This window comes from Mustelus asterias, chromosome 18 (genome assembly GCF_964213995.1).
Source record: "Mustelus asterias chromosome 18, sMusAst1.hap1.1, whole genome shotgun sequence".
NCBI classification, from domain to species: domain Eukaryota; kingdom Metazoa; phylum Chordata; class Chondrichthyes; order Carcharhiniformes; family Triakidae; genus Mustelus; species Mustelus asterias.
Genome location: NC_135818.1, coordinates 6,977,835 through 6,993,765, shown reverse-complemented (window position 1 = coordinate 6,993,765; position 15,931 = coordinate 6,977,835). Strand labels below are relative to the sequence as shown.

Sequence of the window (15,931 nt, the reverse complement as noted above, 5' to 3'; positions counted from 1 at the left end):
ACACACGTTTGCAAGAGCTGTAGCTGTAATGTCCAAACTGAGTGAGAGAGTGTGGAACAATAGCAATTTGACTGAGAACACCCAACTACGAGTCTACAAAGCCCGTGTCCTCAGCACACTTCTACAATGGAGAGACCTGGACAATGTATGTTAGGCATGAGAAAAGACAGAATAGTTTTCACCTTTGCTATCTCAGATGTATCGTTGGCATCTCTTGGCAGGACGAGATCACAAACTCAGAGGTTCTGGACCATGCTAATTCCATCAGCATGCACTCGAGTTTTGGAGCAGGAAGTCATGCTGCAACTGTACAAAACTCTGGTGCGGCCGCATTTGGAGTATTGCGTACAGTTCTGGTCGCCGTATTATAGGAAAGATGTGGAAGTGTTGGAAAGGGTGCAGAGGAGATTTACCAGGATGTTGCCTGGTATGGTGGGAAAATCGTATGAGGAAAGGCTGAGGGGCTTGAGGTTGTTTTCGTTAGAGAGAAGAAGGTTAAGAGGTGACTTAATAGAGGCATACAAGATGATCAGAGGATTAGATAGGGTGGATAGTGAGAGCCTTTTTCTTCGGATGGTGATGGCTAGCACGAGGGGACATAGCTTTAAATTGAGGGGTGAGAGATATAGGACAGATGTTAGAGGTAGGTTCTTTACTCAGAGAGTAGTAAGGGCGTGGAATGCCCTGCCTGCAGCAGTAGTGGACTCGCCAACATTAAGAGTATTCAAATGGTTATTGGATAAACATATGGATGATATTGGAATAGTGTAGATTAGAGGGGCTTTAGATTGGTTCCACTGGTCGGCGCAACATCGAGGGCCGAAGGGCCTGTACTGCGCTGTAATGTTCTATGTTCTATTGTTAAGCTAATGACCCCTGCCACAGCTTGGCCACATTCATTGGATGAAAGACAACTGTGTAGTCAAAGGCCTCCTGTATGGTGAACTGGCCACTGGGTCATGACCTCCTGGATGTCCATTTCTCTGCTACAAGGACACTTGAAAGTGAGATGAAGGTGGCGGATTTGAACACTGATATGATGGCCATGGCCTCTGGAGGCTGACTGTTTGGAACAGCATTGGAAGAGATGAGCAGAAGCAAGGGAAGAGGGCAGAGAAGGCAGAAACCACTGAATTGTGCACCTTCTCAGCCAACTGTCTTCCTCTGCAGCAGTTGTGACAGCGAATAAAATGCCAGGCTGGGGCTCCTGCGATGTTTAACACAGAGTTGACCAGCAAACCATTATTTTATGAGATGTAAGGCTGCCACCTAGTCATGTATTCTCAAGGGCAATTAGGGATGGACAATAAATGTTGTCCCAGCCAGCGAAGCCCACATCCCATGAAAGAATTAAAAAAGTCTAGCTTTTCCATTGGATTCATAGATCCAATTGCATTAAATGGCTTGATTTGTGTAGATACTTGAGTTTCTCTTTGTTCAGCAATATATCAACAATAATATCAACAGCAATACTTAATTATCCCTGAATATGTAGAAAATGGTCCGAGGCACTACACATTAAAAAAAAAGACATTGAGTGGGACTGAGGCTTTTATAGGAAGTGAAGTTCTCTAGTGTCGGGCTAAGTTGCCTGAAGGCTTTGCTACCAATGGAGGGTGAATAGGGCATACAAACGGGCAAATTCATACAGCTGAAGGGCAAAGCATTGGATCATTAGATTGACAAGGTAAATGAATCAATTCCATGAAGTAATTAATCGATGAAGTCTTTGATTCTTCATATATTTGAGATAGGAATCCAATGAAGGTTGCAGGCTGATGGGCATAGCGTTAATGTGGACAGATTTGGATTTGTTTGAAGGATTTTGATGGTAGTGGGGTTGAAATAGAGATGAAAGTAGGTAAGGTTTGTGAAGGTGAACACTTGCAATCTTGGTGATGGATGAGCAATGGGCTTTGACTCAAACAATGCACTATTTTCATTCGCCTGAAAGGGTTAGGGTTAGGGTTGGAGTAGGTACCGATAGTTTGAATTATTATATACTGCCACTACCCTACTCGGTGAATAATGGAGAAAAAGCTAAATGTACAAAGATGTATATAGCATGTATTCGGGGACGAAGTAGAAAGGGTCGAGAGCTTCAGGTTTTTAGGTGTCCAGATCATCAACAACCTGTCCTGGTCCCCCCATGCCGACAGTGTAGTTAAGAAAGCCCCACCAATGCCTCTACTTTCTCAGAAGACTAAGGAAATTTGGCATGACAGCTATGACTCTCACCAACTTTTGCAGATGTACCATAGAAAGCATTCTTTCTGGTTGTATCACAGCTTGGTATGGCTCCTGCTCTGTCCAAGACCGCAAGGAACTACAAAAGGTCGTGAATGTTGCCCAATCCATCATGCAAACCAGCCTCCCATCCATTGACTCTGACTACACTTCCCGCTGCCTTGGCAAAGCAGCCAGCATAATTAAGGACCCCACGCACCCCGGACATTCTCTCTTCTACCTTTTATCCTTCGGGAAAAAGATACAAAAGTCTGAGGTCGCGTACCAACCCACTCAAGAACAGCTTCTTCCCTGCTGCTGTCAGACTTTTGAATGGACCTACCTTGCATTAAGTTGATCTTTCTCTATACCCTAGCTATGACTGTAACACTACATTCTGCACTCTCTCGTTTCCTTCTCTATGAACAGTATGTTTTGTCCGTATAGCGCACAAGAAACAATACTTTTCACTGTATGTTAATACATGTGATAATAAATCAAATCAAATCCAAACTGAGAAATAGCTGTGCATCAGAACCATTCAGTTGTTAAGAATCAAGGTGTGTGGTTTTGTGTGTGTGTGACAAAAGGAATATCTCAAAGACACAGCTTGCAAAATAACTTTCAATGTCACTGTCACATAATCATAAGTTTTGGCGAGTAGTTTAGTAAGAACAATTCGAGTGAGTTGTCCAGTTATCCTTATAAACTCCCAGTATTGTAAAGTAAGAGTACAGTTTATTTACAAGTAAGGCTTACATAAATACTGCAATGAAGTTACTGTGAAATTCCCCTAGTTGCCACACTCCGGTGCCTGTTTGGGTCAATGCACCCTAACCAGCATGTCTTTCAAACTGTGTGAGGAAACTGGAGCACCCGGAGGAAACCCACACAGACACCAGGAAGAACGTACTCCACACAGACAGCCGGTAATCGGACCCAGGTCCCTGGCGCTGTGAGGCAGCAGTGCTAACCACTGCGCCATCGTGCCGCCCAACAGGGAAAATTTAACAGGAAAAATATCCTATCACTGTTGAATTCATGCCACGGAATTGGATGTGTTCATCATGCTTTAAACATCTGCAATGATAAAGATTTGCTTTAAACATACCTATTATTTGAGGAGTTTACTGGTACTCTTGTTTCCAGGTTTTGACTATGTTCTTGGTCCTTTGAATGTCGAATTCCCTTTGTAGTTTTCACACAAGCACATTCTGTATAAAACATTAGCTATAATAAAACGTACAAAAGCACACACGACAAGAAAGACTATAATACTCAACATCACTTAAGGGAACTGATGGCTGTTCCCTTGGTCCCCAAAGCTACCTCCGTTCACCTGAACTCTGAGATACTCCTTTTCACAAACAACATCTAACATTAAGTTAAGGAATTTGACACTTGTTTAGTTTGTTGCAGTCAGGGCAGAAGTACTTTACCAGCAATCTAAAATGTTAACACAGAACGCCAGTGCTATCTTTACTCCCACCCATGAAACTAACTCTGTTACATTGTCATTGAAGCTCCCTGAATACACCTGGTTTTACTAATCTGTTGATCCTCCACATGTTTAGGGGCGGCACAGTGGTTAGCACTGCTGCCTCATAGCCCCAGGGCCCTGGTTTGATTTTGGTCTCGGGTGACTCTCTGTGTGGGGTTTACATGTTCTCCCCGTGTCTGCGTGGGTTTCCTCCAGGTACACCGGTTTCCTCCCACAGTCCAAAGATGCGTCGGTTAGGTGGATTGGCCATGCTAAATTGCCCCTTAGTGTCCAAATATGTGTCGGTTAGATGGATCAGCCATGGTAAATGTGTGGGGTTACGGGTTTAGGACTGGGGTGGGGACCTGGGTAAAATGCTCTTTCGGTGAATCAGTACAGACTCGATGGGCCGAAAGGCGTCCTTCTGCAGTGTAGGGATTCTATCATTAATTATCATCTCATCTGTTTTCCTACTTTTACTTGAAACTTTTCTTAAATGAATGCTACGTACTATAGATTTTATTGCCATCTGGTTGCTGCTTATGCTCTGGATTTCAGTTGCACAAATGGGTTTTCATCCCCGTACACAAGTTTACAATGACGTTCTGTGTTTGATTTGCCTATAGGACACTTCAGTTTCCTGGGCATTATCTGTGGCGGAAAGGGAAGGATATACTCCAGAACCCATGGATCAGCAACAGTTGGCAGAGATAGATGCCAAACTGCAGGTTTTCATTTTGGATGGGGATTTCCCTATGATTACCAGCTCCTTGTCCAGTGTACAGACCCAACATTATCAGGTATGCGAGACCAAGGAATATATATATATAAAAATTAGATGCTTGGTACTTATTTTAGAAAGTGCATAGTTCACTCCTCTGGTTAAGAATATAAAAAAGGCACAAATTTTGTGGATGTTAGCAATTAAGTAGTGATGAATTTAGTTGCCAAAAGATCTTTATTACGGTGGATAAGGATCGCAAAATGTGGCTCACAGACTCCAGTTGTATGGAGGAGTAAACTTGGTTCATGTTACTGGCTGGGAATTGTTTCTAAAATTGTGATGGATAAACTAAAAATTGCTGACCCCTGGATTTGTTATTTCACCTAACCATCAAAAATATTTGTTACCTTTCACCAATAAATGTTTAAAGCTTCAAAAGTTTGTTTATTAGTGGCACAAGTAGGCTTACATGAACATTGCAATGAAGTTACTGTGAAAATCCCTTGTCGCCACACTCCAGCGCCTGTTCGGGTACACTGAGGGAGAATTTAGCACTTAACCAGCACGCCTTCTGGACTGTGGGAGGAATCCGGAGCACCCGGAGGAAACCCACGCAGACACGGGGAGAACATGCAGACTCTGCACAGACAGTGACCCAAGCCGGGAATCAAACCTGGCTCCCTGGTGCTGTGAGGCAGCAATGCTCACCACTGTGTCACCGTGTACAATATTTTGTCAATGTAATGTTCTTATATTTTTAATGCTGATTTCACCTTCCACACAGTGATCCCTTTCTAAGACAGTTGTTTTGCATTAGACTAATCTGTTCGCTCCATGTGCTGCGAATTGCTGACGTGTTTCTCTTTAATGTTGTAATGTCACGGTGAGCACTGACACTGAATAATTACTAGCATAAGTTCAACTGCTTGGATTAGGATACGAAATGTTGTTAAGAAGATGTAACTTTGTGATGACGAGGTTACACTAGATGCTCCAGCTTTTTTTTGGAATCCAAGTGTTCACGTGCAGCATTCTGCCGAGCAAGAAGACTTAGTCTGCTATTAACACTGTTGGGTGCTACACTGAAATCTGCAGTCTGTATATTGAAATGTCATTCTGTTTCTGGTTCTGGTGGCACCCTGTTCGAGAATCAATGGCCAGGATTCTCCCAAAAAAGGTCATGAATGAAGCCCAATCCATTACGCAAGCCAGCCTCCCATCCATTGACTCTGTCAACACTCCCTCTGCCTCGGCAAAGCAGCCAGCATAATTAAGGGCCCCACGCACCCTGGACATTCTCTCTTCCACCTTCTTCTGTCGGGAAAAAGATATAAAACTCTGTGGTCACGTACCAACTGACTCAAGAACAGCTTCTTCCCTGCTGCCGTCAGACTTTTGAATGGACTTACCTTGCATTAAGTTGATTTTTCTCTACACCCTAGCTATGACTGTAACACTACATTTGTGCACTCTCTCGTTTCCTTCTCTATGAACGGTATGCTTTGTCTGTATAGCCCGCAAGAAACAATACTTTTCACTGTATGTTAATACATGTGACAATAATAAATCAAATCAAAGTCCCCAATTTGTGGGCAAATGGGAGTAAATCCTGCCTTTTTAGCGTGATTTCCTGAATGAATTTCCGACACTCTGTGCATCACGGAGTGCCCTAGCGTGATTCATTCTGGTGCAGAGCTGACTATGCTGGAAATCCTTGCCTGGGAGACACGCGGAGGCTGTGGCGCCTGTTCGAATGTAACCGGTGACAACTTTGTATTGGATGTAATGTGACCAATGGTGACAAGGTGTAGGAGTCAGCTGACCCAGTAAACCATGGAACCAATTACAGAATGATGTGATGGTCAGCTGACTCAGTATAAATAAGAACCTGTTGGGAATTGTGGGAAGCTTGGAGTGGCCCAGGGCGAGGCCCCAAGTTTGGAGGAATGAAGTTTCTTTATTAAACCCTTTCTTTGATTTATGAGTTGGAGTAAGTTTTGTTATATTTTCATTGTCTGCATTTGAAGAGTTCCTTCTGAAGAAACCGTGCCCAGCGGGAAGCCCGCGAATTGGCCTCCACTGATGTTTCCCGAGCAGTGCAATGGGCTGGGAGAATCATCCCAAATGTGTTGCATTCCCCATATATGTTAAATTTTGTATTCACCCATCTTGCTTTGGAAGAGTCCGCTACGCTATTGTTAAATTCTTCACAAACAAAAACTGCATGTACAATTCAGTGAATAATGCTTCCTTCCAAGAACATGTGTATTTGCTGTTTTACGATACTGCATTGCAAATGTACCATCAGTGTAAAATGCAGAGAGTTGTATTGCGCTTTGTTCCGAGTGTTCTATGTTCTATGAGTGGAGTCAGGCCCTTAAATCTGAATTTACACTATACAAGTTTAGAATTTTGCTTTGTACTGACAGCGAATGTAAATACAACTTTCATTCTGAGCTGAATCTTTATGTTTCATATAATCTATGCCTCTCCACAAAGTTAAATTACCTATCCAATTTATGGAGACGCTTTTCACACATAAGATACCAGAATTTTAAGAGGGCATGTTTTCATCTGAAAACTAGTGTGTGTGTGTATAGGTACCGACACATGTTTATTCATCATTCTAACAGCTGTAATTCACCTTTGTGTTATGTAGTTTTTAAAAATGCTTTCCTGAGATGTGAGTATCACTGGCTAGATTAGCATTTATTGCCCATCCCTAGTTGCCCTTGAGAAAGTGGTGGCGAACCGCCCTCTTGAACCATGTGGTGCAGGTACATCCACAGTGCTGTTAGGGAGAGAGTAACCAACTTTGGCTCAGTGACCGTGAAGAAATGGTTATGTAGTTCCAAGTTAGGAAGGTGTGTGGCTTGGAATGGAATCTGCAGGTTGTTGCGTTCCCATGTGTCTGTTACCCTTTGTTAGAGATTGCACAATTGGAAGGTGCTGTCAAAGGAGCCTTGGTGCATTCCTGCAGTGCGTCTTGTAGATAGCACATTGCTGCCACTGTGCGTTAGCGGTGGTGGGAGTTAATATTTAAGGTGGTGCATAGCGTGCTGATTAAGTGGGCTGCTTTGTCCAGGATGATGTTGAGCTTGTGTGTTGTTGGAACTACAAGCATCCAGGCAAGTGGAGAGTATCCAACTCCTTACTTATGCCTTATAGATGGTGGACAGAGTTTGGGGAGTCAGGAGGTGAATTATTCGCCACAAATTCCCAGCCTCTGACCCACTCTTGTAACCGCAGAATTTGTGTGGCTTTGTGTCTTTAATATTATCATTACCACACCACGGTGGCACAATGGTTAGCATTGCTGCCTCACAGCGCCAGGGTTCCGGGTTCGATTCCCAGCTTGGGTCAACGTGCAAACGTTCTCCCCCTGTGTGTGTCTGTTTCCTCCGGGTGCTCTGGTTTCCTCCCACAGTCCAAAAGACGTGCTGGTTAGGTGCATTGGCCGTGGTAAATTCTCGAACAGGCGCCGGAGTGTGACGACTAGGGGATTTTCACAGTAACTTCATTGCAGTGTGAATGTAAACCTACTTGTGACTAATAAATAAACTTTCAACTTTGACTTTTTCATGTTCCATTACATCTTTGCTATTTAATCTCCCCAACCTCTAATTTACCCCAATCTTATGCTCCACCTGCTGCTCATCCAACCCTCCCCTTCATTATCATAAATTCATCAAATTCCCACCATGAGATGATGATAGAAAACCTGGGATTTTGGTTGTAAGGTAGGATTCGGGGAGAATATCCACATCAGGCTGTTGCTTGACTGCTTTGTGGACAGATATCTCAATTTTGGCTCAGGCACCAAGGTGTTAGTAGCCATGATGTGGAGATGCCGGCATTGGACTGGGGTGGGCACAGTAAGAAGTCTCACAACACCAGGTTAAAATCCAACAGGTTTATTTGGTATCATGAGCTTACGGAGCTCTGCTCCTTCATCAGGTGATTAGCAAAGCTGTGTCCATGGGTATTCGCTTGGGCCTCTGGATTCCTAGTCCAGTAAAATTACCACCATGCTCACCTGATGAAGGAGCAGCGTTCCGAAAGCTCGTGATACGAAATAAACCCATTGGGCTTTAACCTGGTGTTGTAAAATCTTAGTAGGGGGGAGTTTTCAGGGTTGATTGGACAGGATTGGTGGGACTTTCCAGTCTCGCTCATCCCAAAACTGTAAAATCCCATCCAAGGTCAACAGACCTTTCCATGGTCCACCCCTCACCTCTTCCGATTCCTGTGGCGAGCGGGAAGGTAAAAATCTGGCTGGTGTGATTGTTATTTCCGGTGCCTAGGTCTGTCAGCTGGAGCATCCGATTTTATTCCTTTTTGCCTTTCCTGTACCGGTTTGATGGAACTAAGTGTCTCGCTCGGGGGTTTCAGAGGGCAGTTAAGAGTCAACTGCATTGTGGGGGTCTGGGCAGCCAAATTCTAACCCTGAATAACATTAGCAAACGCGTGTCCATGGGGTATTAGCTCAGGCCTCTGGATTCCTAGTCCAGTAAAACTACCACCATGCCACTGTCCCCATAAACATGTTTCATGTTGCAAAACATGTTTCATTCTAATATGGTTTTTATTAAGGTCATTAAATTAATTTGTCTGTTGAGCTTTGAGTGTTGTTTGATCAGAGAGCTAAAGTTAGCAATAAAGTTAACTGCAGCAAACAGAATCTTTTCATAGGAGACATTAATGGTATTTTTACGGCTTCATGACTCTGTCCTTCTCGATCCCTTGAACATTTCAAACATTTGGAACGTTTTTTGCAGAGGGCAGATGGGACCATTTAACCCCCTGAATGCACAATTTCTGCTGTACAGCTTTGAAACTGTACGCCACATGAAGGTGGCACAGTGGTTAGCACTGCTGCCTCACAGCGCCAGGGACCCGGGTTCAATTCCGGCCTTGGATCACTGTCTGTGTGGAGTTTGCACGTTCTCCCTGTGTCTGCGTGGTTTTCCTCCGGGTGCTCCGGTTTCCTCCCACACTCCAAAGACGCGCGGGTTAGGTTGATTCGCCCTGCTAAATTGACCCTACTGTCAGGGGGATTAGCAGGACAAATATGTGGGGTTACGGGGATAGGGCCTGGGTGGGATAGTGGTTGGTGCAGACACGATGGACTGAATGGTCTCCTTCTGCCCTGTAGGGATTCTGTGAAGAAAATTCCTGAAAAGCTTTACTGGAGAATTGACAAAATTAATAATGGAAATTTGTATTAATTGGAAAACAAAAACTCCCACGATAATTTTCGTGTAGAAGCTCCATCTTTAAGTAAAAACAGAAAACGCTGGAAAATCTCAGCAGGTCTTATAGCATCTGTGGAGAGAGAATAGAGCCAACATTTCTGTCTGGATGACCCTTTGTTCAGAGTGAAAGACAAGGAAATTCTGTCGGAGGGAAGAGCAGTACTGCTCTCTCCACAGACGTGGTCAGACCTGCTGAGATTTTCCTGCATTTTCTGTTTTTGTTTCAGATTCCCAGCATCTGCAGTATTTAAATAGTTCATTATTGAATGAACTAAGCAAACTTCAACTTTGAAATCATTCAGCTAAATTAACATCTGAATATTTCACTGATTATCTCACCACTCCAATGTGCTGCTCCAGCTAAAAGAAGGTTGGAGTGAACTTTGTGATATCCAGTGTCTAGTAATACTCAATCCGCTGTATGCTTGTGTGCTGTAATCTGCGGGTTTTGCTGAGGTTATGCGTATGAAATGGTCGGAGCGATCACATTAATGTTTATGGATTCCTCCTGCAGCTGTGTCATGATAAACAATCTCACCAATCCGCTCATAAAATCACCATGTTATCAATCATTTTTGTGTGTAACTTTATGGAAGAAACATTTCCACAATAATTTACAATAATATCACATGATAATCCACTAACACGATTTGTAATCTTGCCAGCGATGCAACTTCGCCCTGATGATCCCCAGCTGCAGAATTAGCTGGTGGCCTGAATGAACTTTGCGGAGGACTGCGATAGACTCTGGGGAACAAAGTCAAATTAAAATAAATCATAGTATCTCTACGTACAGAAGGAGGCCATGCGGCCTATCGAGTCTGTACCGACCACAATCCCACCCAGGCCCTATTCCCGTAACCCCACACATTTACCCTGCTAATCCCCCGACACTGGGGTCAATTTACCATGGCCAATCAACCTAACCCGCACATCTTTGGAATGTGGGAAGAAACCAGAGCACCCGGAGGGAACCCACGCAGACATGGGGAGAATGTGCAAACTCCACACAGACAGTGACCCGAGGCTGTGAGGCAGCAGTGCTAACCACGGTGCCACCATGCTGCCCTAAATGGTAAATGGATCTGAATGAACATTTTAGCCTATTTCAATTCTGTGTTTGTGAGCTATCCAATTAAATTTAAGGGTCCAGTCAATGTCAATAAGGCAATGCACTCATCTACATTCTGTCACTTAATCAAACTTTGATCCTCTAAACTGGTCAAAGCAAATCCACATCAAGTGAACTTGTCTCCAGGAATCAAGATCCAGTGCATATACAGTTTATTTATTTATTCATTTGTCACAAATAGGCTTACATTAACACTGCAATGAAGTTACTGTGAAAATCCCCTAGACGCCACACTCCGGCGCCTGTTCGGGTACACTGAGGGAGAATTTAGCACGACCAATGCACCTAACCTGCACGTCGTTCAGACAGCGGGAGGAAACCGGAGCACCTGGAGGAAGCCCATGCAGACACTGGGAGAACGTGCAGACTCCGCACAGACAAGGGCCCAAGCTGGGAATTGAACCCGGGACCCTGGCGCTGTGAGGCAGCAGTGCTAACCACTGTGCCACCGTGCTGCCCATTGTTTTCTTTGTTTGTTAAAGGGACACTGTGATCAGCTGCCCCTGTATTCCTGGGGTGTGGTGGCTGAAAAAAGGTAGCAATGCCTCCTAATACCTTTGTTGAAAAGTTAAGAAATAATCTATTTATCAAGTAAAGACAGTGAAGATAATGAGTTGAATTTTATTTCTGCTCAAGAGGCCGGTGTGTGACAATTTTCTGCTGCTGGCCAACATGTCTGTTTGTTGGCATGTTCCTTTCTCCTGGCCATTTTTCCAAAGTGTGCTTGAGATGGGAGAAGTCGGTTTAATTAAGGCATTGATTAAGGCCGCTCTCCTGGGAATAGCTAGAATTCTCCAGTTGCATGCCTAAGGTCGAATCCTATCTAATGAATGGAGGGCGACCCTCTTGTGGCGGACCGGGTGGACCAGGGCTCAATTGTTAAAAGTTACACCGATCACGGGGCCCCGGCTGCACTCTCAGGCCATCCTGTGGAGGGACACGCCATTTGCACAACGACTTTCTGGCAGCTTCTTCAGAGAGCACGCCCGCCTTCCTCCTCCTCACATCAGCAACACTTGCCTCTGATGGCGAGGCTTTCTGATCTTGCGGCACTATTGGCCCTTCAGCCTGGGGAGGCCACTCCCCGTCCTTCATTAGATGTTGAACGTGCCACCTATTCAACCGTTGGCTGACTTCTTAGAAATTGTTTCTGCTCTCTCTCCTTTCCTTCTCTATGAACAGTATGCTTTGTCTGTATAGTGCGCAAGAAACAATACTTTTCACTATGTTAATACATGTGACAAGAATTAATCAAATCAAAAATCAAAGGGTGTCAGGCACTGACACCGTGTGGCGTTTTGGGCCCTGGAATCTCCCTGACCGAAGTATTCGGGGTCATAGAACATAGAACAGTACAGCACAGAACAGGCCCTTCAGCCCACGATGTTGTGCCGAGCTTTATCTGAAACCAAGATCAAGCTATCCCACTCCCTATCATCCTGGTGTGCTCCATGTGCCTATCCAATAACCGCTTAAATGTTCCTAAAGTGTCTGACTCCACTATCACTGCAGGCAGTCCATTCCACACCCCAACCACTCTCTGCGTAAAGAACCTACCTCTGATATCCTTCCTATATCTCCCACCATGAACCCTATAGTTATGCCCCCTTGTAATAGCTCCATCCACCCGAGGTCCTGAACTAAAATTGAACATTCAACCCAATATGTGGCGAACAGCCTCGGGCTTTGGGCGATTTAATTTCACCGTCATGGCTTTCCAGCTAAAGAAATAATCACAGGCACTTTTTAAAAATCCGGTTTCTTTTCTTTATAAATAATTCCCAAGTGTTTGAGCTTTTCTTGTGGGTTCTCCGACAATCAAACTCTTCCTTTTTATCCTGTGAATTTTGTATTTTAATAATTGCGGGTTACATTGAAGCATATGGCCTGCTGTGCCCAGATGTATGCAGCACCTAGAATCGAACTCCTGCAAAACACATCTGACCGAGAGCTGGTGTTGGGGAAGGAATTGTTAACTTATGCTGACCACGGGCATATTGTATTTCAGTTTACTTGGCAGTGGAAAGTAATTTGCAACTATTTCTGGATTCCAGCAGTTAGATTGCACTAACCCAAGACAGCAATAGAGTTCAGCTAAACACAACTATAATTAAATTCATCTGTCTTTGATGTTGTCTGTGTGGATCAGTCAAAAGAAAACATTGCACAAGCAGTTGGGCCAATAAGGACACTTGGGGCTTTAGGATTCAACATCGACCGTCGGGTGGGTTCGACAGTAGCAATGGCTGAATTGTTTCAACTTTACATTCTTTTGATTGTGTCCAAATGTAGCAGTGCCATATGGCAAGGGCACTGTCTCTGTTATATCACTCAACTCGTGATTGCCAAGTGCTTACAAATCTAAACGTTGCGTAATGTCTTGTTGGACTGCAGGTCCATTCACATGTACTCTATACAAATGCTTATTGTTTATTATGGTTTTATAGTGCGCTGCATTAAAAAAATAATTCACCTTAGTTTCAGCATTTTTGGAAATTTCAGGCATTGGTGGAAAACCTTAGTAAATTTACATGGTTTATGCAAATCATATAAGCCAATGTTATGATTCCCGCTTTTATTATTCTGCTAATCCCTGCAACAACATTCACTTTTTGGTCTGGAGTTGGAACCGTTTTGCTCATCGCATTTGATTTGATTTATTAATGTCATGTGTATTAGCATACAGTGAAAAATATTGTTTCTTGTGCACTATACAGGCAAAGCATACCATTTATAGAGAAGGAAAGGAGAGAGTGCAGAATGTAGTGTTACAGTTATAGCTAGAGTGTAGAGAAAGATCAACTGAATGTGAGGTAGATCCATTCAAAAGTCTGACGGCAGCAGGGAAGAAGCTGTTCTTGAGTCGGTCGGTACGTGACCTCAGACGTTTGTATCTTTTTCCCGACGGAAGAAGGTGGAAGAGAGAATGTCCGGGGTTCGTGGGGCCCTTAATTATGCTGGCTGCTTTGCCGAGGCAGCGGGATGTATAGACAGTGTCAATGGATGGGAGGCTGGTTTGAGTGATGGACTGGGCTTCGCTCACGACTCTTTGTAGTTTCTTGCGGTCTTGGGCAGAGCAGGAGCCATACCAAGCTGTGATACAACTAGAAAGAATGCTATCTATGGTGCATCTGTAAAAGTTGGTGAGAGTCATAGTGGACATGCCAAATTTTCTTGAGTCTTCTGAGAAAGTAGAGGTGTTGGTGGGCTTTCTTCACAATAGTGTTGACATAGTGGATCCAGGACAGGCTGCTGGTGATCTGGACACCTAAAAACTTGAAGCTCTCGACCATTTCTACTTTGTCCCCGTTGATGTAGACAGGGGCATGTTCTCCTTTACGCTTCCTGAAGTCGATGACTATCTCCTTCGGTTTGTTGACATTGAGGGAGAGATTATTGTTGCCGCACCAGTTCACCAGATTCTTTATCTCTTTCCTGTAATCTGTCTTGTTATTGTTTGAGATCCAACTCACTATGGTGGTGTCATCAGCAAACTTGAAAATCGAGTTGGAGGGGAATTTGGCCACACAGTCATAGGTGTAGAAGGAGCATAGTAAACATTGCATGTTTATAACTGCGTACTACACAAATGTAATAGTATTTGAAACCTTAGTGATTTGCTTTAATGTCTTTCTTTGGTATGTAACCTTTTGTCAAGAGTTTTCTTGAACTCTGTGGGGGGGATTTTGCGGCCGCGCTCGCCCCAAGGCCAGAAATTTCTGCCCGAGGTCAACAGACTGTTACATGGTCCGCCCCCGCCCGCTACGATTCTCGTGGTGGGCAGATGGGAAGATTCCACCCTGCATGTTCCGGTACAAAGATTAGAATCATAGAACACCTACAGTGCAGAAGAAGGCCATCCGGCCCATCAAATCTGCACCGACTCTCCGACAGAGCATCTCACCCAGGTCAACACCCTGCCCTATCCCCGTAACCCCATGCATTTACCCACTAATCCCCCTAACCTACACATCTTGGAACACTTAAGCAGTTTAGCATGACTAATCCACCTAACCCGCACATCTTTGGAGTGTGGGAGGAAACTCGAGCACCCGGAGGAAACCCACGCAGTCACGGAGAGACTCCACACAGATGGTGACCCAAGCCGGGAATCAAACCTGGGTCCCTGGCACTGTGAGGCAGCAGTGCTAACCACTGTACCACAATATACCCATGGTCAGGATAAGGTTACCATCTTAATGTTGAAGTGAGATCATAATTGTAGCCTTGTGGTGAAGTAAAATTATTATTGGGGCAGATCTCTGGTTATAGGCCTCCTTGTAATTTAAAACATCTTAATTGGCATTTTAATCGCAGAATTACCAGCATTGGTCAGTTGCAAAGATTTAGTGAAGAGTGACTGTATGTGGTCATCGTTAAAGCACGAGTTGTAACATGTGTGCGAAAGGTTCTTGCCTTAACTGCATTCCAACCTTTGCCTTTTTTGTGTTTTTATTGAGTTTCTTGTTTTCCTGAAAACATTAACTCTTGGGCGGCACGGTGGCACAGTGGTTAGCGCTGCTGCCTCACAGCGCCAGGGACCTGGGCTTCGGTCACTGTCTGTGTGGAGTTTGCACGTTCTCCCCGTGTCAGCGTGGGTTTCCTCCGGGTGCTCTGGTTCTCTCCCACAGTCTGAAAGACGTATTGGTTAGGGTGCATTGACACCAACAGACGCTGGACTGTGGCGACTCAGGGAATTCCACAGTAACTTCATTGCAGTGTTTATGTAAGCCTTACTTGTGACTAATAAATAAGTAATCTTTTTGCTGGGCTATATTTGTACTGGGAGCAGTCGTATTCTGGTTCCTTACTGAAGTGACCATGTAGTGAGAGGTCTAAGGATGCATGTTAGTAGTGCAATTAACTAAGGAGGGGAAATATTACAGCAGTGCAGGATCCTATTTCCACTCAATGTTCACACATGGCTTTGCTGGCTAATGCTTAAGTCTTGGAAAATCTGCACTCACTCCCAGTGTATGGAGAAAGAAATGAGATTAAAAAAAGAGAGCTTTACATTTCTGTAATCTCAGGACACCTCAAAATGCTTCACAGCCAATAAAGTACCTTCGAAGTTAAAAGTAGAAAATGCTGGAAACACTCGGGTCTAACAGCAT

At 44.2% G+C, this 15,931-nt stretch overlaps 1 protein-coding gene across 4 annotated transcripts in view; it reads left to right on the top strand.

The window, feature by feature from the left end:
• fsip1 (fibrous sheath interacting protein 1) overlaps nucleotides 1–15,931 on the top strand; it is a 322,079-nt gene that overhangs the window by 50,083 nt on the left and 256,065 nt on the right. For all 4 annotated transcript variants that reach the window (XM_078233323.1, XM_078233324.1, XM_078233325.1 and 1 more), the window contains one exon: nucleotides 4,333–4,506. In XM_078233323.1, the coding sequence (XP_078089449.1) occupies nucleotides 4,333–4,506 (174 nt within the window). The remainder of the gene's footprint in view (nucleotides 1–4,332; nucleotides 4,507–15,931) is intronic.